At 43.7% G+C, this 23,674-nt stretch overlaps 1 protein-coding gene across 3 annotated transcripts in view; it reads left to right on the top strand.

The window, feature by feature from the left end:
- LIG1 (DNA ligase 1) overlaps window positions 1–23,674 on the top strand; it is a 193,576-nt gene that overhangs the window by 71,597 nt on the left and 98,305 nt on the right. For 2 of the 3 annotated variants that reach the window (XM_053451461.1, XM_053451460.1), the window contains exons 5-10: window positions 5,756–5,885; window positions 5,979–6,086; window positions 6,188–6,496; window positions 9,688–9,790; window positions 19,565–19,663; window positions 21,114–21,170. In XM_053451461.1, the coding sequence (XP_053307436.1) occupies window positions 5,756–5,885; window positions 5,979–6,086; window positions 6,188–6,496; window positions 9,688–9,790; window positions 19,565–19,663; window positions 21,114–21,170 (806 nt within the window). The remainder of the gene's footprint in view (window positions 1–5,755; window positions 5,886–5,978; window positions 6,087–6,187; window positions 6,497–9,687; window positions 9,791–19,564; window positions 19,664–21,113; window positions 21,171–23,674) is intronic. The other variant, XM_053451462.1, reaches the window with a different exon arrangement.

Consider the following 23,674-nt stretch of genomic DNA (forward strand, 5'->3'; position numbering starts at 1 on the left):
GGAGTTCCGTGGAGAGCCTGAAGGTCCATCAGCTGACGGAACGACGATAGCAGACGTACTGACGTCAGACGCCGGCAGATGAAGATGGCGCCAAATATGATTTAAAAGGACCATACACCAGCAATGAAGATACTCCTGATGAAGCCGTGGACACGGCGAAACGCGTTGAGGACTTGCCAGAGCTCTTTTAAAGCTTTTATTGGACTTTTTTATTTATTTGTCATAACATCCTTGTTGGATAATTGTTTAAATAGTTTTAATTTTGGCTTATAGCCTTAAATAAATAGTAAATTTTATTTTCACCATATTGTGGATTACCATCATTCTCAACACTGAGAGCAGCTCCATACCAGCAGACCATTGAAATTCAGCAAATACAGAGTCGTTGGAGGAGTAGAGGAAATTCACTTGATGCATACGGGTATTACACCCCTTCAAAAAGTGTAAGTGTATTTCTATACTTGCGTGTCATAGGAATTGTTTGATACTACACCATTGTAGTCCCCACCTGTCTTGTGCTTCTTTGCATATACACGCCACACATTTACTCGGAGGATTGGATGTTTAAGAAGCCTGAACACTTATATCCATTGTGAGTGCATAATATGGCTATATAGTGTGAAAACTTTGTGCATAATACTACACAATCATTGTTTTTTATTTTTATTTATATATATTTTTCAACTGGTATACACAAGCGCCCCCTAGTGATCTTTGTTCCAATTTTTAAACACCTGGAGAGTGTTTGTACGGGTTGCAGCTGGGTATCCGGAAACAAAAAGGGAAGTATTTTGAGCATTATCTCTCTTTTACATATACCCTCTTCACACTGGTTTTCTTCACTTTCTTTTACACGAGCAGTCACATTGATCAGCTATGAAAAGATCTGAAATACTTTTTGCCGGTGTCAATCACGCCACACATTGCATCATTCAGTCTCCCAGTTGCTAGATTTCTTTCAGAAGGGTTTTGGTGCAGGCATCAGACAAGCTGCCCTCAGTGCTGCTCTTGAGGCACCAATCCTTATCTGACAGAGAACTCTACTGTAGTTTCCTTTATAAACCAGCTCAGTGGGCTGGCTGATTCTCCCCCCCCATTGGAACTGTAGATTCTGTAAGATTTGTCTAGATTCAGACCACACCTCTCCCAGTAAGTACCAATTTGGGACCTTAATTTTGTGCTCTGTCTGTTGACCTCTGCTCCTTTTGAATCCTTGGAAGTACCCCTTAAGTTTCTTACACTCAAGTTTACTCTTCTGATTACATTGGCTAGAAGGGTACGGGAATTACAAGCATTATCCTTGCTAGACCCTCTACTTAAATTGTTTGAAGAGGGAATTGTTTTTCGCCTTTTGACTAAATTCCTTTCCAGATTTGTTTCAGACTTTAATCTCCCAAAATATATTACCTGTATTTTGCCCCAATCTTCAGCTTCCCAAAGAAGTTCAACTTCACTCATGCTCACCTGATGTGTTAACATTTACCTTAAGCGCACTAAGAATTGGAGTCTGGAATGGCACGAAAGAGTGTAAATCTTCAGAGAGGCGATTTCTGGAACCTGCGTTGCTTTAGAGAAGTACCGTATTTGCTTGATCATAAGACAAGGTGTCTTACATTTGAGGTTGTCTTAGACTTTTCTAAAGAGTAATGTCCATAAATCGGAGGATTTCAATCAATAGGTTGAGATTATGGTAATAAGGACTGTCTTTAAAAGTTTTGAGAGGTTCGTGAATAATTAACTTTGGGCTTCTACAATTTTGGACTGTTACTTTGATTACCTAATCTGATATTTACTATCTTTTCATGGCTAATTGGAATTTTATGGCAGTTGCCTATTTTTCTTTCCACTTAATTTTTCCACTCAACCTCGATTTATATCAACAGGTACCAGTTGGACCACAACAACAAGTGATGTTTTATTAATCTAAATAGAGGTGAATTTTGTTCTTCAATATAGAAGAATGTATCACTTCTTTTGGGGAAAGAAAATATTTTATTGTTGTATATGACGGTTTGAGACTGTAGCTTATAACCTGTAAACATGGCAATGATGTAATAAGTATGTTTACCTGTGATTAAGTATATTTTTCTGAAGTTTGACACTATTTGCATCTCTTAAAAGACTCTGTAATAATCTGAAGATGTTATTAAAATATATACCATATATATATATATATATATATATATATATATACCATATATATACCATATTTGCTCGATTATAAGACAAGGTTTTTGCCAGAGCAAATAGGTCTGACTATGAGTCTAAGATCCAGATCCCCTGCAGCGCTGTAGGGGACCTGGATCCTCTTTTGTTATGCCTCCTCAACTTACCAGTGCTTCTGAGTCCTTGGTGTGTAGCCGGGGCAGAGTGTAGACAACTTCAACTGTAGCCAGAAGGAGGTGCGGTTAGCAGCGGGGTTGTCTGCGTCCATCGCGCAGACCTTCCCCGGCTGTCAGACATCAGAGTTCCCTGTACCGGTGCAGGGAATTCTCTGACAGTCGGAGGGTGTATGTGCGATGGGCGCTTAGAAAGTGATCAACGACCACTTTCTTCGCTTAAACGGTGTTGCTGTAATGCCTCGATGTAGAGGCATTCAGCAACACAGAGATTGGCATCCTGGGCCGTGTCTGACCCCTCCCCGTGGGAGTGAACATCCGCCATACACTGTATGGCGGTGGACGCCTGTTTTAAAAGTTTAGGAGGCGATCAACAATCACCTCCTAAACTACAACGGTGTTGCTGAAATGCCTCGATCATGAGACATTCAGCAGCACCAAATACTTGCCCCAGGACGTGCTGTGACAGCTCCAGTTCCAGCAAAATGTTAAAAAAAAGTCCAAAAAGAATAAAATAAAGTTTATTGTAATGAGCAAGTGCTAAAATTTGCGCTGTATCTTCCCAAAAATCTTGATATGGGAAGAGATAAAGTAAAAGCATTTCAAATACTCGGGCTCAAAGATAGGGCATAGGCACAGACTGACCAAAATAGGGGAAAAAAGGGCACTTCCCAAATGTGGCCTTTTAACCCCAAACAACCCGACAAACCCATGCATGGGGGCTATAACTGTACTTGGGTATGTTGCTGAACGCATATTGTGGTCTTGTTTGAAAGTGACGTATACCAGGAGCTGTAAATCCATACCTGAAGCGCAATTTTAGTGATAAAAATAAATTGCTACCAGTTTGACAAAGGGTGGTAGTAAAATTAGTGCATGGAAAGGGTTAAAATACTAGTATTTGAAATACCTTGAGGTGTCTAGTTTTGAAAAATATATGGTTTGATGGGGAAATGGCACATGGGGCAGAATGACCAGCTTTGGGTAAATAACTTGCAGGAAAAAGCAAAAACACCCCCACAAAAACATTGGGTATTTCTGAACTCAGGACAAATAGTAGAATCTATTTAGCAATTTTTCATAAGCTTTTTTTGGATCAGTAAAAGATTTTTCGGGGTAAAAGTCAGAAAATGTTTTATTTTTCATCGTATTTTATTTATTTTATGGGAAATTAGAGCTGATCAAAACTATGGAATCTGAAGAAAGCCCTTCTTGTTCTGAGAAAAAAAACAATATACCATATTTGCTTGATTATAAGACGACCCCCAAAATCTTAATATTAATTTAGGAAAAAAAAGAAAAAGCCTGAGTATAAGACGACCCTATAGGAAAAAAGTTTTACCAGTAAATGTTAATTCATGTAAACTATTTTTTTTTAATAAAAGCTATGATTGAGAAAAATATTTTGGTTTTATTTCCTTCTATTTTCCAACCTGCCCCCCAGTTATGCACATCTGCCCCAGAAATGCCTTTTAAACCCTCTAAATGCCACTGTGCCCGATGATATGCCTTTTAACCCAATATGCCACTGTGCCCCATGATATGCCTTTTAACCCTATATGCCACTCTGGCACTTAGAGGGTTAAAAGGCATATTATGAGGAAAAGTGGCATATAGGGAGGCTTAAGGCATTTCAAGAGGCAGAGTGGTGTATAGAGGGTTAAAAAGGCATTTCTGGAGGCAGAGTGGCATTAAGGGGGTTAAAAGGCATTTCACAGAGCACCCTGCCTCCAGAAATGCCTTATGCCCCCCATTTAACACTCCCCCCCGCCCCACTTACTTCTGTACATGTACAGGCTGCCGCTAAATAGCTGCATCGCCGCTATTTGCGTCTTTGCAGCATTCATGGAAGCCTCACAAGTGAGGCCGACCGTGGATCTGGGGAGGAAAGCCCTCCCCGGAAGAAAAATGGCCGCAGCCGCACCGATCATCAAAGATGATCGGAATCGCTTCCTAAGCATAAACTGTGTTGCTGACACGCCTCGATGTAGCAGCACAACCCCCCTACCCCGATAGTCTTGTGATTTCTCCGAAGAGCAACCACAAGTGCCATCCTGTAAATGACTGCCCCTCTTGAGAACTCTCCTGCAGGTTGAATGTAGGTACTGCATCCAACCATGCAAGGTCAATGGAGCCCAGCTCACTAATCAGTGATTAGTAAAAAAAAATTTAAACAAATTGTTCAAAAATGTTAAACAAAATTTTTGAAAAACTATTGTAACATTATTGTTATTGTAAAAATCTCTACTGTCACAAAAAAAAAAAGTTTTTAATAAGCAAGTCCTACAATTCTTTATGTTCACAATAATTCCCGCATGGAAAGACTTAAAATATTGGCATTACAAATGCCCATAGGGTGTCTAGTATTAAAAAATGTATGATTTGATGGGGTAAATTGAATTGGCCGGGCTCAAAGAGGTCCCAAATATGGGACATGGAGGCAGTAGGATCAGATGTCTAAATGGCATAAAAATACATGGCCTTTGACCTCCTAAATAACCCAACAAACCCATGCACTGCGCTCAGGAGATGTTGCTGAACACATATTGGGGTGTTGTTTGACACGGACATATACCAGGAGCGGTAAATTTATACCTGAAGTACGTGTGAAAAAAATACAAAAAAAATTTACTACCATAAAGTTTCACAAAGCCTGGTGGTAAAATTGGTGCATGGAAAGGGTTAAAATACCAGCATTTCAAATACCTTGGGGTGTCTAGTTTTTAAAAATACATGATTTGATTGGGTAAATTGCCTTGGCCTGCTTCAAAGATACCCAAAATGGCACATGGGGGGAAGAATTACCAGATTTGGAAAAAATGGTTTTGAAATAGCAAAACGCTACCTGTACGTATTGCCCCATAACGTGCAGAAAAAAGCATAAAAACATTGGGTATTTCTAAACTCAGGACAAATAGTAGAATCTTTTTAGCAGGTTTTTTTCATTAGTTGTTACAGATGAGTAAAAGTTTTTTTGTTCAAAAAGTGAGTAATTTTTTAACAAAAAATACCCATTTTTTTTAAATAGTAAATTAGATGATATGATAAAATTAAAGAAAGCCCTGTTTGTCCTGAAAAAAAACCAATATATAATGTGTGGGAGCACGAAATGAGTGAGAAGAAAATCACAGCTAAACAGCAACACTGAAAAACGTTAAGAGCCATTGTCCCACAATATACTACGAGTAATAACCCCTATTGTCCTTAAGGGGTTGTTAGAAAGATTGTATTTTCGGTGTTGGAGCTTTGGCTGGGTGCATGTAGCCGAGGTGGTTGCCGACCGTAAGTCACTGTTGCCTCTAAGACAAAATGTGTGTTTCTCTGCCTAAAATATAGTACGAATGGTTTGCTTATATTCATTTGGTATCTGGTTGAAAGAGTTTAATAACCATATATACTTTAAATTTCTTTCCCAGGAAGGAGCACATTTTGGAAGCACAAACTCTTCTGAAGAAATGTCTCCCTGTACTAGACTATCAACAAACAGTCCCTCATGTTCTGATTCTCCTGGAATTTCTCCATCTGGCATACCAAAACGTAAAACAGGTAAGACCGTAAAATTAGCCTTATTCAATACTAGTTGGAGTGACATGCAAGTTTGCGTTTTTTAAAAATGTTTTTTATTTTTTATTTTATTAGCTCGTAAACAGATACCAAAACGTAAAAGGGAAGACATTGCTGAGGCAGATGTGCTTGTAGAACATTCAGATATTCATTTGGCAGACAAGCGACCAAAAAAAGACAATAGTGAGTATAGTAAAAATGTTGCGTCTACATGCATATTTAATTATGGTGACTTTGCAACTTAAATGGTCATATATGCCTTTTTGATTGCTGTAACGAAACAGGCCATCCTCCTTCAAAAGAGCAGGAAATCAATGAAATGAATATTAGAGTTGACTTGGTAAAGGAACAGTTTTTTAATCCAGAATCACCAGCAAGCACCACTGCAAATTCAGAGGATGATTGTCAGCAGGAATCAAAGCCCACACCTTTTCTGAGCAGTTCAGAAGCAATGCCATCGACAGAAATGCACACAAAGGAATGCCATACAGAGGCAGCTAATACTATGTATGCGAAAGAAATTAATGAGAAGGATGACAACATATTTAAGCCCTTAGTATCTGGGAATCCAAAGCCAATCAGCAGTTTTTTTGGTGAGTATTTTTAATATTTCTTTCCAGAATACAAGGTTTTTGATCACAAATGAGATAGGTACCATTGTGAGCAAGGAGTTTATATTTTGTGCAGTTATGGATATATGTGGGTTTACAATTGGAAAATATGAAAACTAAAGGTTAAATTGATTATAAACGAATTAGATCAGGGGCGTCCAAGTTTTTTTCTGCAGTGGGCCTTTTCATCAGAATTGTATACGTGCGCGGGCTGCACTCATTTTTCACTGTGAGAAAATATGGCCTTTAATAAAATATGCAGAATAAAATAAAGTAAATAACACAAAACCTTTACTTTTCCTCTCACTGATTTCTGGGCCTAGAGTGTTTTTGTGACTACAAATTCAGGATTCAGGATAATTAAAAATGAAATAGCTATTTATTTTAGGGATCCACCAAAATGAAAATTCTGGACCAAAACATTCACGGTTCACTTAGCCAAAACCGAAAATGACCCCCCACCTTTAAAAATAATAATACAAACTCACATTTTTAATAACAGTAGGTAACACACCACAATTGGACAAAACAACTTAGCAATATGACTTGGCATGATAGGAGTGTGATTGCTAAAAGCAATCACACTCCTATCATACCCAGGCAACCAGTAAATGCTGGTACCTAGGCATGATGGGACTGTGATTGCTGTTAGCAATCACACTCCTATCATGCCAAGTCAGCCAGTACATGCTGGTATAGGGTGACTGTAAGTGATTTGCAGACCCCATACTGCTGGCAGCACCAATACACAAGGGGGCAGCTAGCCAGGTTTCAGCATCTACTGGCTGACTCGGCATGATAGGAGATGGGAGTGTGATTGCTAACAGCAATCACAGTCCCATCATGCCTAGGTTCCAGCACTTACACATCCATGCTATCACACACACACACACACACACACTCACTCATTCATTCATATATTCATTCATTTACAAATTCAGTCCCTCAATCACGCATACTGATTCAAACACCCTCCCCACCCCCTTACCTGCACTGCAGCTCCTCGATGCCGCTCACAGACTTCAGCAGGGGGCGCGGCCTCCCTCTGCGGTCTCTGGTACTGCACAGAGGAAGCAGGACTGGAGCAGAGTCATGTGATGTCACATGAACTCTGCTGGGTTCCACTTCCTCTGTGCAGTACAAAAGACCCTCCCACAGGTAAGTAGCAGGGCTCTTGTTGTAGCAGGGCTCGAGGTACGGCCCGCGTAAGATCGGTTGCCCTGGCTGCCGATCTTACGCATGCCGCACCCCGAGGTTTTGCGGGCCGCATGTTGGACGCCCCTAAATTAGATCATATACCGTATTTGCTCGATTATAAGACGAGGTTTTTTTCAGAGCAAATGCTCTGAAAAATACCCCTCGTCTTCTAATCGGGGTCGTCTTCTAATCAGACCTCAAATAGAGGTCTGATTAGGAGACTAAGATGCAGAAGATCCCCCGCACCGCTGCAGGGGACCTGGATCCTCCTGTCCGCTGCTAGCCTGCTGTGTTGCCGGGGCAGCGGATTGACGTCTACGCGATCCGCGTAGACAACGTCCGCTGCAGCCGGAAGGAGGTGTGGCTAGCAGCGGGGGTTGTCTGCGTCCGTCGCATAGACCTTCCCCGACTGTCAGAGATCAGAACTCTGATCTCTGACAGCCGGGGAAAGTATACGCGACGGACGCATACAAACCCCCGCTGCTAGCCACACCTCCTTCCGGCTGCAGCAGAAGGCGACGTCAACCCGCTGCCCCGGCTGGAAGCACTGGTAAGAGAGGGGGGAGAGCGGGGGAAGGGGGGGGTGAGAGAGGGGGGAGAGAGAGTGTGTGTGTGTGTGTGTTAGTTAGTTAAATGGGGGTATAGGGTGTGTGTGTGTTAAATGGGGGCATAGGTCATTTCTGGAATGGCGTTAAGGGGGCATTTAATAGAGCACTCTGCCTCCTGGAATGCCTTATACCTCCCTATATGCCACTCTGCCCCATAATATGCCTTTTAACCCCCTAAATGGCAGAGTGGCATATAGGGTAATAAGGCATTTCTGGAGGCAGAGTGCTCTATACAATGCCTTTTAACTCCCTTAATTCCGCTCTGCCTCCTGAAATGCCTTATACCTCCCTATATGCCACTCTGCCCCATAATATGCATTTTAACCCCCTAAATGCCAGAATGGGATATAGGGGTATAAGGCATTTCTGGAGGCAGAGTGGCACATAGGGGGTCAAAAGGCATACCATGGGGCACAGTGGCATATAGAGGGTTAAAAGGCATATCATGGGCCACAGTGCCATATTGGAGTGGCAAGCCTGGGGGCAGATGTGCGTAACTGGGGGACAGGTTGGAAAATACAAGAAATAAAAACAAAAAAAATCTTTTTCTCAATCATAGCTTTTATTAAAAAAAATAGTTTACATGAATTAACATTTACTGGTAAAACTTTTTTCCTTTGGGGTCGTCTTATATTCAGGCTTTTTCTTTTTTTTCCTAAGTTAATATTCAGATTTTGGGGGGTCGTCTTATAATCAGGGTCGTCTTATAATCGAGCAAATACGGTAATATGTCAAAAAATGTCAAGAAAAGCACCAAATGAGAAGGTTTTGGGAATAATCATTTATGATAACCTAAGAAACCGTGTTTAATATGTGCGACAAGTGCTAACAAGGTATTGTAATTTCTCCCAAAATAATAAGCCATTGACTTGTGTAAGTCAAATATATAACATCAATTTCAATATTTAGTGCAAATAGTGTCTATTTTAACTACATAACGACGTAACTTATTATAAAAATTGTCTAGATTACCATTAAGACATAAATTTATTATATTTTTTCCCACTGGCTGTGGTGTTCCTTGCAGTTACATGAGAGATCAGGCTTTCGTTAGACAGCCTGTGGTCTTCCCTGTCAGCAGGAACAAACATTGCTGGCTCAATGCTAACATGTCTGGTATAAGGGGACTCAGTTACACCTAAATAGCTGATAATTCCTTAAAGGTGATTAGAGTAAACCATATATATTTTTTAATATATTATATATTTGAGATTTAATCGACATGTTGTATAGTGGCTTTACAAAGATCTGCTTGATTTTTTTTCACCTACATCTTCTTTCTGTCTTAATCGTCTTTTAATGATTTGTTAATACAGTTGACTTTCCTTCATTGGTTATTTTAACATGGGCATGGACATTATTTTGCAGCTCCAAGGAAACCGAAGGTGGAAGATGAAATTGCTTTGGAAACGGCTATTACCAACTCTATACCTAGTCATTCAACCAAGTCTGAAAAATCAGTTGATGGCAGGTAAGTTTATAGATTTTATAAATACATATATATATCTATATATATATATATACCGTATTTATCGGCGTATAACACGCACTGGTGTATAACACGCACCCCCATTTTAACAAGTAAATTTGAGTAAGAAAAAATAATTTTAACTTGGAAGCTATGAACTTAATGTTGGAATAATATTTATTACATTATAACATTTATTATAACATTTATACCACTTATAAGGCAAATATGAAAGAAAAAGCACCTCTTTGAACAAAAAAACTGAACAAAAAAAACTTCATCAGAATCACTGCTATCTGGGAAACCACACACACACACACAGTAAGACACACACACACTCAGACACACACGCTAAGACACACTCACTCAGACACACACACTAAGACATACACAGTAAGACACACACACTCAGACACACACACACTCAGACACACACACACTCAGACACACACACACTCAGACACACACACACTAAGACATACACACACTAAGACACACACTTAGACACAGACTCAGAGACACACACAAACACACTCAGACACACACTCCCTAACCCCCCTTCTCAGGATCTCCCCTCTCCCTCCCTAACCTCCCTTCTCAGGATCTCCCCTCTCCCTCCCTAGCCTCCCTTCTCAGGATCTCCTCTCATTCCCTAACCCCCCTTCTCAGGATCTCCCCTCTCCCTCCCTAACCCCCCTTCTCAGGATCTCCCCTCTCTCTCCCCCTAAACCCCCCCCCCGGTCACTTACCTTCAACTCCTGTGTTGGAAGCGTGAGGCGTTTGTCTCGGTTGCCGGCGCTTCACTGCTGACGTCTGACGTCATATGCCGGCGCCCAGCGTGAAGCGCCGGCACCCGAGACAAACGCCTCACGCTTCCGACACAGGAGTTGAAGCGCTGAGGCAGACGGCGCTGAGGCAGGCAGGCAGGCAGCGGCGGCGGCGGCAGAAGAGGAGTCCTGGATTTCTGTCCGTCAGGGGGGCCCGAGAGTTGCCGAGCGGTCGTCTTCAGCAACCGCTCGGCACCCCTTGACTGGCAGAACTCCAGGGCCCGGTCGCAGTTGCGACCCCGGTAGTTCCGCCACTGGCTCTAGGATTTATCGGCGTATAACACGCAGGTAGGATTTCAGCTTCAAATTTTAGTTAAAAAAGTGCGTGTTATACGCCGATAAATACGGTATATATATATATCTATCTATCTATATATATATATATATATATATATATATATATATATATAGATAGATATATATAGATATATATCTATATATAGATAGATATATATATATAGATATATATCTATATATATATATATATATAGATAGATATATATCTATATATATATATATATAGATATCTATATATATATATATATATATAGATATCTATATAGATATATATAGATATATATATATATAGATATATATATGTGTGTTCATGACAATATTGTACACATCAGGAAGCATTATTCCTAACCCCTTGACGACAATGATAGTCCTGACACGTCACGCAAAAACATTCAGTTAACGAAAGTTGTCATGGCTTTAAACGGGTGTAGAAAGCGACCGACGTTCGCTTTCTTAGCCCAACCGGTGTTTCTTTAATGCCTCCCCGGGGCGTCAACATACAATGTATGGCGGCGTACGCCCGTTTTTAAAAGAATTTAGGAGATCAATGATATTCTCCTAAACTTCAATGGTGTAGCTCAAATGCCACGATATAGCGAGGCATTCAATAACACAGAACACCCACCCTAGGATACAAATTAAAGGTGTCTAAAGTTTCCAAGAGGGAGTCTCCAGACCCTCCTGAGAACTCTGACTCCCCTTGCAGGTTGAATACAGGTACTGCATTCAACCATGCAAGTCATTAGAGCCCAGCTTTCTAATCACAATGTGATTAGTAAAACAAATGTGAAAATAGTAACATGGTAAAAAATAATTTTTCACTGATGTCACCATCAGGGGAACCTTCCGGTTCCACAAAACATAAAAAAAGATATAATATGTATATATATATATATATATATGTATATATATATATATGTATGTGTGTGTATAAATATACACTCACTGGCCACTTTATTAGGTACACCTTGCTTGTACTGGGTTGGACCCCCTTTTGCCTTCAGAAGTGCCTTCATTCTTCGTGGCATACTTTTTTTGCCATTCCAGGTGGCACAGGTGAAGAAAGGCTCCGCCTACCAGGTAGGGCAGGAAACTATAAAAAAATAAAATAAAATAAAGACCTCCCCCTTCTTGCCCTACTCAGGTAGAAGCATCGGTTGTTCCTTACCTCCTTTTGTTATTTTCTTGGAGCCCCGGGGGGCCATCCGTTTTCAGGCATCCAGGCAGTGGTCCCATGCAGATCCAGGGATTCGCGGCAAGCTCCGGCTGCAGCAAAACTGTTTTATACGAGGTTGAATCCTCGTTGCCGGCACTCTGCCCACAGCCCAGGGGGCTCACTGGGTTATAACCTCCAGGCACTGGCACCTTCCGTCCAAAGGAACCGCAGAGATGAAGCACGGCAGGACAAGAGCTTCCAACAGGTTCTGTTGCGCCACCTGGTCTGGCAACCTCCGGGTTTCTCCCTATCGCGTCACTTCCGGCGCACGGATCAGACCACGGAAGGTCAATTACGCGGGGGCCTTTGGAAAATGGTGTCTTCCGGTCCCGTACACCTAAATGCCTCTATAAAAACGCCGAATTGGGTGAGATCTCTCCTTGTCCTCTGTTGTTTGCATGTATTGCTGCATTAACTGTTTCTCTCTGCTGTGCCTGTCAGTGCCTGAGGACTGTGTTTTGCCTTATTCGAGTATGTGCTGGCTCTCTTGTTCAGAGGGAGATTTCCTTTTAATTATTTTTTTTTTTCCGTGGTTATACCTTTTTGTGTTTTTTCTCTGACATGTCAGATAAAAATTGAGACAACCCTCCTGAGAGCTCTCCACATAGGAAATCTGCGGGGAAGACTAAACATAAAGCCTGCTCTTCCTACAAAAAGACCCTGCATGACCCATCGGCCAAACTGTGCAGCTTCTGCTCTCGGCCTAAAGATGCCCCAGGCCAGAGCCACCGGAAGATCTGCTATACCTTTAGAAGATTCCTCTCATTTTTCGGATCCCGTGGACAGAAAGGCAGTAGGGGCAGCTAAGAGATCTTTTGAAGCCTCAGCAGCTATCTTTAAGCCAGGCATTGCAGCAGCCTCAGTGGCTAGGCCTATGCGCTTATGGCTTCAGCAAATTGAAGATGATATCCTAAGCGGTGCAGGAGAAGAGGATATCCTCTGTGTCATCTCAGATGTGAAGGGCGCTGCTGATTTTTTTTTATGTGACTCGGCTATGGAATCCGTACGCATGGCTGCTAGGGCCTGTGGATTGTGTCTAGAAGGGCTCTATGGCTCAAAGCCTGGTCCGCAGACTTAGCTTCCATTTGCGCGGGATCCCCTTTTCTGGCAAAGATCTGTTTGGGAAAGAGCTGGAAACTTTATTGGAAAAGGCTACTGGGGATAAGTACTTCTTGCCTAAACGTGTAAACCCTTATCTAGTTTTCGTCCAAATCCGTTCAGGTCCTCCAGAGGTCAAGATACTGGACCCCAGTCTCTGTTTCGTAACAGACCTTATGGTTCCAGGTTTCGAGCCTTCCGTGGTAGAGGCGGACCCTCCTCATCTAAACATGAAGATGGAGCCTCTAAGAGACCATGACGCCAGGAGTTGTGCGGTAGGGGGCAGGCTGAATTTTTTTTTCACCTTTGGGCTCCTGTTTGTTCAGACGTTTGGACCCTGGGGATCATTTCCAGAGGGTAAGGTCTAGAGCTTGTCAGCACTCCCCCAGAGCGTTTTATGATTTCTACACCTCCCGCGTATCCTTCCAGGAGAAAGGCGCTTTTGGATTTGGTGCAGGATTTTGTCAAGAAACAAGTATTTATCAAAGTGCCTGCTGCACAAAGAGGAAGAGGTGTTTACTCCCACATCTTCGTGGTTCCCAAACCATCAGGAAACTTCGTGAATTACAGGAAGTTCAGGATGGAATCTATCAAATCCACCGTGGAACTTCTTTCCGAAGGGGATTTCCTGGCTACTCTTGATCTTCAAGACTCCTATCTCCATGTTCCCATCAAGCAAGATTCTCAGGTTCCTTCGGTGGCCATTCGGTTTACATCAGGGACTCGTCATTTCCAGTTCCAAGCCCTTCCTTTCGGTCTCACTTCAGCGCCGAGAATTTTCACGAAACTACTATCGGGTCGTGGCTTTCCTCAGGAAAGAAGGAATCAAGGTAGTCACATACCTAGACGACTGGCTTCTGGCAGCAGGTTCTCCGGATCTTCTGTCTCAGCAGATTCACAGGACTGTTTCCATGCTTTAGGATTTGGGATGGATTGTCATTTTTCGAAAATCCCACCTGCTTCCCACCAGAATAATTCCCTTCCTGGGGTTTATCCTGGACACTACGTGTCAAAAGATTTTTCTGCCGGAGAACAAAATTCAGAACATTATCAGCCTTACCAGCTTGATTCTTTCCAGATGTCTTTCCAGTCTACGGCTTCTCATGCGACTTCTTGGACTGATGGTTTCTACAAGGCCTGCCGTGGCATGGGCTCTTCTTCATATCCGTCCTCTACAATGTCTAGTCCTGAAGTCATGGGATCGATCCATTCCGGCACTTTCAAGGACAGTCTCTCTTCCTCCCAGAGTTCGTTCTTCCCTCAGATGGTGGCTTCAGGCAAAAAGGCTGGGTTCAGGTCTGGTCTGGACCCAGCCCACTTGGACAGTCGTTTCCACGGACGCCAGTTTATCCGGTTGGGGAGCTACGATGGACAAAGAATTCCGTCAAGGTTTTTGGTCCAACCACGAGCGCCATCTTCATATCAATATGCTGGAACTTCTGGCAGTTTGGAAAGCTCTCCTCTCATGGCAGTCCAGACTGCGAGGGAAAGCGGTAAGAATTCTGTCGGACAATCGCACGGTAGTGGCTTTCCTGAACAAACAAGGAGGCACGAGAAGTCTTCAGTTAGGAAGTCTTCTTCAGAAAATCGGGAAGTGGGCCGAATTTCATCTTTCTCACCTTTCTGCCGTCTTCATCCATGGGAAGGAGAACGTCACTGCAGATTTCCTAAGCAGAACTTCTGTTCTTTAAGGAGAGTGGAGCCTGAGCTATGTGACGTTTCATCATATGACGAAGATCTGGTGGGTTCCAGAGATCGACCTCATGGCTACTACAGCCAACAAGAAACTCCCTCTGTTTTATTCTCTGTCAGCAGCAGGCCATCTCTTAGCTCTGGATGTCTTTTTTCAGGTTTGGTCCTTCGATCTGGGTTATATCTTTCCCCCTCTTCCTCTCATCGCCAGGGTCCTCCGGAAGATCAAGTGGGACAGATGTCGGGTGATTCTGATAGCTCCCGACTGGCCCAAAAGGATTTGGTACCCGGAGTTGATCCGTCTGTCTGTAGAGAGCTCACTAAGGTTGGAGATCAAACCAGACCTGCTCCATCAGGGGCCTGTCCTCCACCCAAATCCCGCCTGTTCCAGTCTTTCAGTATGGCTCCTGAAAGGGAGACTTTGATTCAGGCAGGTCTCTCTAAAGGCGTAGTTGATACCTTGATGAAAACAAGTTACCAACCTCAGGTGTGATGAGATCCGCAAGTCCTTCTCCTCATGGTGTTCTACCAGACAGCTCCAAGGTCCTGTCTTCTCTCAGTGACGTCCTAGATTTCCTCCTGGCAGGTTTCCATAAGTGTCTGTCTCGGCCACCCTGAAGGTCCATGTAGCTGCCCTCAGTTCCCTGCCCGAACAATTAGCCACTCACCCTTGGATATCACGTTTTATGAAGGCTATCACTAGAATTCGTCCATTCAAGAGGCCGCTGATGTCCTCCTGGGACTTAAATTTTGTCCTATCCAGCCTTGCGTCTCCTCCCTTCGAGCCTCTCGAGGATATTCCAATCAAGATTCTCACCTGGAAGGTGGTCCTACTGGTGGCTTTAACATCGGCTAGAACAGCCGAGATTCAGTCTCTATGCATTTTAAAACCTTACCTCCAGTTTTTTTACGATAGAGTGGTTCTCTGTACTCCTCAGGATTTTCTTCCTAAAGTCATGTCACCTTTCCATTACCATCAGGATATTGTCCTTCTGGTCTTCTGTCCTCAGCCTGGTAATGACAAGGAACGCCATCTCCATTGCTTGGATGTTCGCAGGTGTTTGGAGGTCTATCTACAGAAGACTGCTCCATGGAGAAGGTCTTTGAATCTATTTGTCTCCTTTTCTGGTTCTAGAAAAGGTCTTGGCGTTTCAAAATCATCTATAGCTAGATGGTTGATTTCTGCTATTTCTCATGCCTACCTATCGGCCAGTAAAGAACCTCCCTCTGGTCTCAAGGCTCATTCCTCTCGGGCAGTCGCGACATCTTGTGCCGAGGCTTCCAGAGTGCCTATTGAACAGATTTGCAAAGCTGCGGCATGGAAGAATGCTCATACCTTCATCAAACACTACCGACTGCAATCCGCCGGTCTGGACGATGCCAGATTTGGTAGAAGAGTCTTGGAGTCCGTTGTGTCTTACCCTCCCTAAGTGTCTTTTTTTATATCTCCTATGCTACCAGGAGTAACAAGGGAAACATTAAATTCTTACCCGAGAATTTCCTTTCCTTGTTACTTCCCGGTAGCAAATGTTTCTGCCCTCCCTAAATAAAGGCTTTTTTGTTTACTCTATTTGGTCTTTTGTATTCACTTTGGGTAAAGGGGAGGTTCTGGGGGTTTTAAATCTTTCCTGCCCTATTCGAATAGGCGGAGCTATCTCCTATGCTACCGGGAAGTAACAAGTAAAGGAAATTCTCAGGTAAGTTTTTAATGTTTCTCAAAGCTCATGTCTGTGGTCGTGGCCTTCCCGAGGCAGAAGGGCATAAAAGTACATTACATTTATTTATAAAGCGCCGGCCGATTCTGCAGCGCTGGGGCAAAGTAGTCCCATACCTGGACGATTGGCTCCTCATAGCGGCCTCGGTAACCTTACTCCAATCCCATCTCTTCGGATCCTCCAGAGTCTGGGATGTCTAGTCTACTTACAAAAGTCTCAGTTGCTTCCAAACAGATGGCTTACCTTCCTGGGGATGATTCTCGACTTGCACGAACAGAAGACGTTTCTCCCTGGGGACGAGATCCGAAGATTGAGAGAATTTCACACGCACGGTCCTAAAGAACAAGAAGGTGTCCATCAGATCCATTATGTCATTACTCGGCCTAATGACCTCATCCATTTCACGCAAGACCTCTACAACAGTTTCTGCTGGACCACTGGGACCGCTCCATGACGTCTTTACACAAGAAGGTTCTCACCTCCCCTTTCGTCCTAGCATCACTCCGATGGTGGCTGTCAGCCAGGAATCTCTCGCAGGGACTCCCTTGGCAGGCGAGTGGCTGGGTAATAATTTATACCGACGCCAGCTTGAGATGCTGGGGAGCTGTTATGGGCAACGAAATCACCCAGGGAACATGGTCTCCATAAGAATCAAAGCTGCACATCAATCACCTAGAACTGCTGGAGGGCTCTAAGGTTCTGGTTCCCAATCCTGCACCGCAAGTCTATCAGGATCCTTTCGGACAATGTCACCGTCATGGCCTACCTCGCCAAGCAAGGGTGCACAAGAAGCAGACGCCTGCAGACCCTGACCGTTCAAATCTGCGGATGGGCGGAGCTCAGCTACTGCACCCTCTCCGCTGTTCATGTGAAAGGTTCCTTGAATCAGGAAGCAGACTACCTCAGCAGACAATCGGTGATTCTGGGAAAATGGTCCTTAAACAAGGGGGTCTTCACCTTCATCACAAGGAAATGGGGCACTCCTCAGATAGACATCTGAACAAACAGGTAGAGGAGTTTTTCGAGCCCTGGAAACACTCTCGCAGACCTGGGACTTCGATCTAGCGTTTATTTTTCTCCGGAAGATTCAGGTAAGCCCTCTGAAAATCATTTTGATTGTTCCTTTCTGGCCCCGAAGAATCTGGTTCTCGGACCTTAGCAACCTGACCATGGACGAGAACCTATCCTAGGAGAGTGAGTGAGCTCCAGGCTCTCTCCAGAGTGGAGCCTTTTCTCAGGATTCTTCCAGACAGCATAATCCTTCGTTTGCCACCTGAATTTCTTCCTAAAGTGGTCTCGACTTTCCACTCGGATCAAGATATCGTCCTACCTAACTTCTGTCCGGACCCCAAGAATCCCAAGGAGGTGGAACGCCACTCGCTAGACCTGCGGAGGTGTATCCTGATTTATCTCTCTCTCTCGTACGTCCTCTTGGAAGAAATCAAACTCCCTCTTTCTGTCATTTGCGGGGGCCCGCAAGGGCATGTCGGTGGTCCAGGGCTTCCATTAGTCGCTGGCTTAAAGATGCGATCACTGAATGTTACATCTCTGCGGGAAGAGAACCTCCCTTCGGCCTGAAGGCACATTCAACCAGATCTTTCTCGACTTCCTGGGCGGAACTCTCTGGCATGAATCCTTCTCTTAAATGCAAGGCAGCGACCTGGAGGTCGATCCATACGTTCGTAAGGCACTACAGGCTGAACCTTCGTCTCTCTTTGGTCGCCGTGTCCTTCAGACTGGAATCCTTGACTCCCACTCTTGCTAATTCTTTACCTGTGCCACCTGGAATGGCAAGGAAAGTAAGAATTCTTACCTGCGCGTGATTACCAGGACCCGCAGGTACAGTGTCTGGCCTCCCAATGCAGTCCTCTACCCTAGAAATGGTTGTGTGTAAAAATCCCAGTAGATCAGCAGAAATACTCAGACGAGCCGGTCTGGCACCAACAACCATGCCATGTTCAAAGTTACTTAAATCCCCATTCTGATGCTCGGTTTGAAATTCTGCAAGTTGTCTACATGTCTAAATGCATTGAGTTGCTGCCATGTGATTGGCTGATTAGCTATTTGTGTTAAAAAGCATTGGAACTGGTGTACCTAATAAAGTGGCTGGTGAGTGTATATATTGTGTGGAAAATATTTTTATGAGCACTGTATCTTCCAACAATTCTCACATGGAAATAGTTAAAATACTGGCATGTTAAATGCCTATGTGGTGTCTACTTTAAAAACCAAATGTATGATTTGATGGGGTAAAGTGAATTTGCCGGGTTTAACAATGTCCCAAATAACACTGGGGGCAGGATGACCAAATGTCTAATTCTAATTTGAAAAATGCACACTGTGACATATAATTGGCTTGCGACAGACAATGGCCAGGGCACAGAGATAACAGGAGCCCACAGGATTATCAGCTACCTGTTGTCTAATTGATAATTGGGTATGCAGCAGTGACACCTAGTCATACCTACAAGGGGTCTTAAGACAAGGGCTAACTCACACAATGACCGGGGAAACACTTCACGCCTATACAATCAATCATGCAAAGACAATCAGCCTTCTTCCTACAACAGGATGTCCAGCTGACATTACAGTTTTGAGAGTAGTAAAACATAGGGAAAATCAGTAGAAACTGACCCCCTGTGTCCACACTCAGAAGTCTCTACAAGGCCTGGGCCCATAGTCGATAGGGAGGAGGCTGGCTCTTAGGCCTCTCCAGGGGCCCCAGAGATGGAGGGTTCTGTCACACACACGTCCTAAATGTTGCCGAACACATACAAGCAGACAACCTTGTCAATGAGCATGTGACATGCTCAGAGATATCACATGCACACCTAACAGGGATTGCCGAGTTTTTTTTGGGGGGGGGGGTCCCAGACAACAGCTGTTCCCTCATTGATAAGTACGGTGTTTCTTTTTTTCCCCTCCCATTTAGCACATTTGGACCAGAAACCCAGAAAGAACAGACAGAATACAACCCATCAAAAAGTTATTATCACATTGTTACAGATGCTTGTTGGAGTCATGGACAAAAGTGAGTAGAGAAAGACACTGTTTTCTGTATTTTATTTTGCTTTCTCCTGTATAGTTTCTTCTTTTACTGGTATGATTTACAGTGCACACTCCCAAGAAACATTTTCAACATTTGCTCCTGTTACCTAAAGATATCATTCACGTTACACAGCAAAGCTGAGTACACTGTAACAGAATGAAGGTTCTCTATTGTATAATAGTGCCTGTCTTTCATATAATACACAATATACAAACCAGTGCAAGGGGAGGTTGTAAAATGCAATAGCAGCATTACTTCCAAAAAAATTTCATTACGCAGATGATACAGATATTGGCCTAATTTATTATTTATATTTTATATATAATGCCATTTTGCAACCAGAGAACTGCCACATTATTGAAATGCTGTTCATGTAAACTGGCTTGTGCTTGAGAGGAAACTGGGTTTAGCAAAAGCCTTTCAGAAAGGAAGGTGATTTCTGCCTATGCTCAGAAGCTTCCAGGTAGAGGACTGCACTGGGAGGAAAGAAAGTTGCGTCCGGTCTTGCTGGTGTTGCGGGCGGTCAGGCACTGTACCTGCAGGTCCCGGTAATCCCACGCAGTCCCGCAAGGCTGCCTTCTCGCTGCTCCCTTACAGTGTCTCCTCTCTTGCTCCGCCCAGGAACAAAACGGAGTCACGTGATGTGACGTCACTTCCCGTGACTCCGCCTTCTTCCTGGGCGGAGCAAGAGAAGAGATGTTGTGAGGGAGCAGTTCGAGGGCAGCCTTGCAGGACTGCGTGGGAAATCTGCGGTTCAGGTAAGGAGGTGGGCTTAATTGACCACAAATGTGGCGGGAGCGGAACACCCACATTGCGGGTGCGGGCGGGATTGGTCAAAAAATCAGCGGGAGTGGGAGTGTAAAAGCAGTCCCGCGCAGGGCTCTACTTCCAGGTAGAATTAATCATATTGAAGCCTGCTTTTTGGAATTATAATAAGGTCATGGTTAGTCTGATTTGCAACTGATTTGAGGCACAATAAACTTTGCTCATTATCTAGTATTTATAGTTATATCAGCAGTGTTGTAAGTTTGCCCTTTATTAAAAAAAAAAGAATGATTGTAGAGGGCCTACTGGTATAAATGTTGGTGTAGGGACAAAACACTATATCGAATGTCTGGGAGAAGGAGCCCCTACTGTATATAAATCTGCAAATAAAAAAAAAATTGTCAGTAACAAGTCTTCATTAATGTGGTAAGACTGAGGAAACATTTTCTCTTGAGAGATTTTGGAAAATGTGTCAACCTTAAGCACTCTTTTTAACGCTTGTCATGTTTGTTTTGTAGTTGTAAAAGGATGTTCCGTTTATAGTCCAAAACAAATACATTGCATTCTCAATTGTGTTAGGACTAGTAAATTATGTTGGGAATTTTAACACTGAAGTATAGTGTAGTACTTTTTGTACAATATATAACCATTTTTTATTGTGTTCTAGAGTTCCATACCTAGCTGTTGCACGTACATTTGAACGAATAGAAGATGAGTCTGCTCGGTATGTAGACTTTCTAAAGTTATTTTACAAGTTTTCATTCTTCTACCACTCTAACCTTCTTGGTTAGGTGTCTTTGTAGGGTTAGAATGGCTGTGTCATCCCTCAGTGGACAGGATGGGTTTTGTTGCCGATCTGAGGAAAATGTTTGGTGTACCTGTACAATTTTCACATTTTAGGACCTTTCTTGATACCATTAGTGCCAATAGTTAAATAAACACATTTAAAATATAAAAGAAAAATGTATTTATGCTCCAGCCCTGAGAGGGGAAAGCTGAGACCTGACATTTCCTGCTCGCCTATGTCTTTCCGCTTTTTTCTGTGATCTCCAAAGTCGTGCAGAAAATCAAAAAGACTGTGCATCAGTGATTCTGATGGCTCCGAACAAATATGGGATGAGGTCTTGATCAACTTCAGCCTCTAGAACCCCTTTGAAGCTGCCTGCCCGGAGTGACCTTCTTCATCAGAGCCATTTTCTCCATCCAAACCTTGAGATATTCCAGCTAATGACCTGGGTGTTGAACAAAGGCTTTAGAGAGCTAGGGAGTTCTCTGTTTCCGTTGCCGAGACGCTTCTTCGAAGTAGGAAGAAGGTTACGTCCCTCAGATACATTAAGATCTGGAAGATCTTAGAATCTTGTATGTACCGTATTGGCTCGGATATAGGCCGCCCCCGTATATAGGCCGCACCCTAAAAGTTTGGTGCTTTTTTAAAGAAAAAGTTTTTTTCTTTAAAAAAGCACCAAAAAACATGCTGCCACTCTGTCCCCCCCCCTCGAGATATGCTGCCACTGTCCTCCCTCCCCGAGATATGCTACCACTGTCCTCCCTCCCCGAGATGTGCTACCACTGTCCCCCTCCCCGAGATATGCTACCACTGTCCTCCCTCCCCGAGATATGCTACCACTGTCCTCCCTCCCCGAGATATGCTACCACTGTCCTCCTCTGCCCCCCCCCGAGATATGCTGACACTGTCCTCCCTCCCCGAGATATGCTGACACTGTCCTCCCTCCCCGAGATATGCTACCATTGTCCTCCTCTGCCCCCACCCCACCCCCCGATTTACCGGAGCAGACTCCCGAGTGTCTTGCGTGGCCGGCGGGGGACATCTACGCAATACAACTTCCGGTGCCAGCACCGGAAGTTGTATACGCGTATTGCGTAGATGTCTTCCGCCGGCCCTGCAAGACACCCGGGAGTCTGCTCTGGTAAGTCAGGGGGGTAAAATGCATCGTCCGGACGTTCACCGGCAGCGGCGCATTGCCGGTGAACGGCCGCGCGATGCGCTTAGACAACCTCCCGTGCCGGCACTCCCCCCGTGGGAAGTGCTGGCAGAGGAGGCTGTCTGAGCGTATCAGACAGTAGGATACAGGTTCCCTGCACCGCTGCGGGGGATCTGTATCCTAATCCCGCTGCCTGCCGGGCGCCCGGGACTGCATGTCCCGGGCGTCGGGCGCTAGACCCCGAATATAGGCCGCACCCCCACTTTAAAGACTTAAAGTGGGGGAAAAAAGTGCGGCCTATATTCGAGCCAATACGGTATATTTTATCAAGCACTATACCCAGATGCTTACAGGTTCCCCTATGCAAGAAAAGTATAAGAAATATTTATTGTATTTAGGAGGCAACAGAAGTGGAAATCATAAGTTAACCTTTTGTATCCTGGCTTTAACCCCTTGATGACAATTGACAGTCCAGGCACGTCACCGGAAAACGGTTAACGACAATTGACGTGCCAGGACCGTCATGACTTCAAACGGTGTTGCTGTAATGCCTCGACCTCGACCGCTCATTGTATGGCGACGGACGCCCCTTTTAAAAGCGTTTAGGAGGCGATCAACGATCACCTCCTAAACTTAAATGGTGTCGCTGGAATGCCTCGATCAGGCATTACCCGGAGCGCTCACAGCCGCAGCTGCACATAATCTTCACCATCCACAAGATGGGTGCGGCCCAGGAAAAAAAATAATAAAGATGAAAAAGTTCGCTAGATGGTCTCCAGACCCTCTAGAGACCTCTGGCTCCACTTGCAGGTTGAATACAGGTACTGCATTCAACCATGCAAGTCAATGGAGCCCAGCTTTCTAATCACAGTGTGATTAGTAAAAATAAATTATAAAAAAAAATTAATAATTAGTAAAATTAGCAAAAATAGTAAAATGTGAAAATTTCCCACTGATGTCACTATCAGGGGGGAACCTTCAAGTTTAAAAAAATGTAAAAGAACTTATAGATGAGTAAAAGATTTTTCAACTAAAAGTTTGAAAAAGTAATTGTTTTCTAAATCTTTCACCATATTTTATACTTTTTTTCATAGCAAATAATATGATACATTCAAAACAAGAAGAAAGCCCTTCTTGTCCTGAAAAAAACAATATATAACTTGTGTGGGTTCAGTAAACAGGAAAGAAGAAAATTACAGCTAAACACGAGCAGCGCAGAAATGTTAAAACGGCCATTGTCCCAAAGGGTACAAAAAGTAAAATCAGCCTGTCACGAAGGGGTTAA

The sequence above is a fragment of the Spea bombifrons genome, chromosome 12, assembly GCF_027358695.1.
Source record: "Spea bombifrons isolate aSpeBom1 chromosome 12, aSpeBom1.2.pri, whole genome shotgun sequence".
In the NCBI taxonomy this organism is placed as follows: domain Eukaryota; kingdom Metazoa; phylum Chordata; class Amphibia; order Anura; family Pelobatidae; genus Spea; species Spea bombifrons.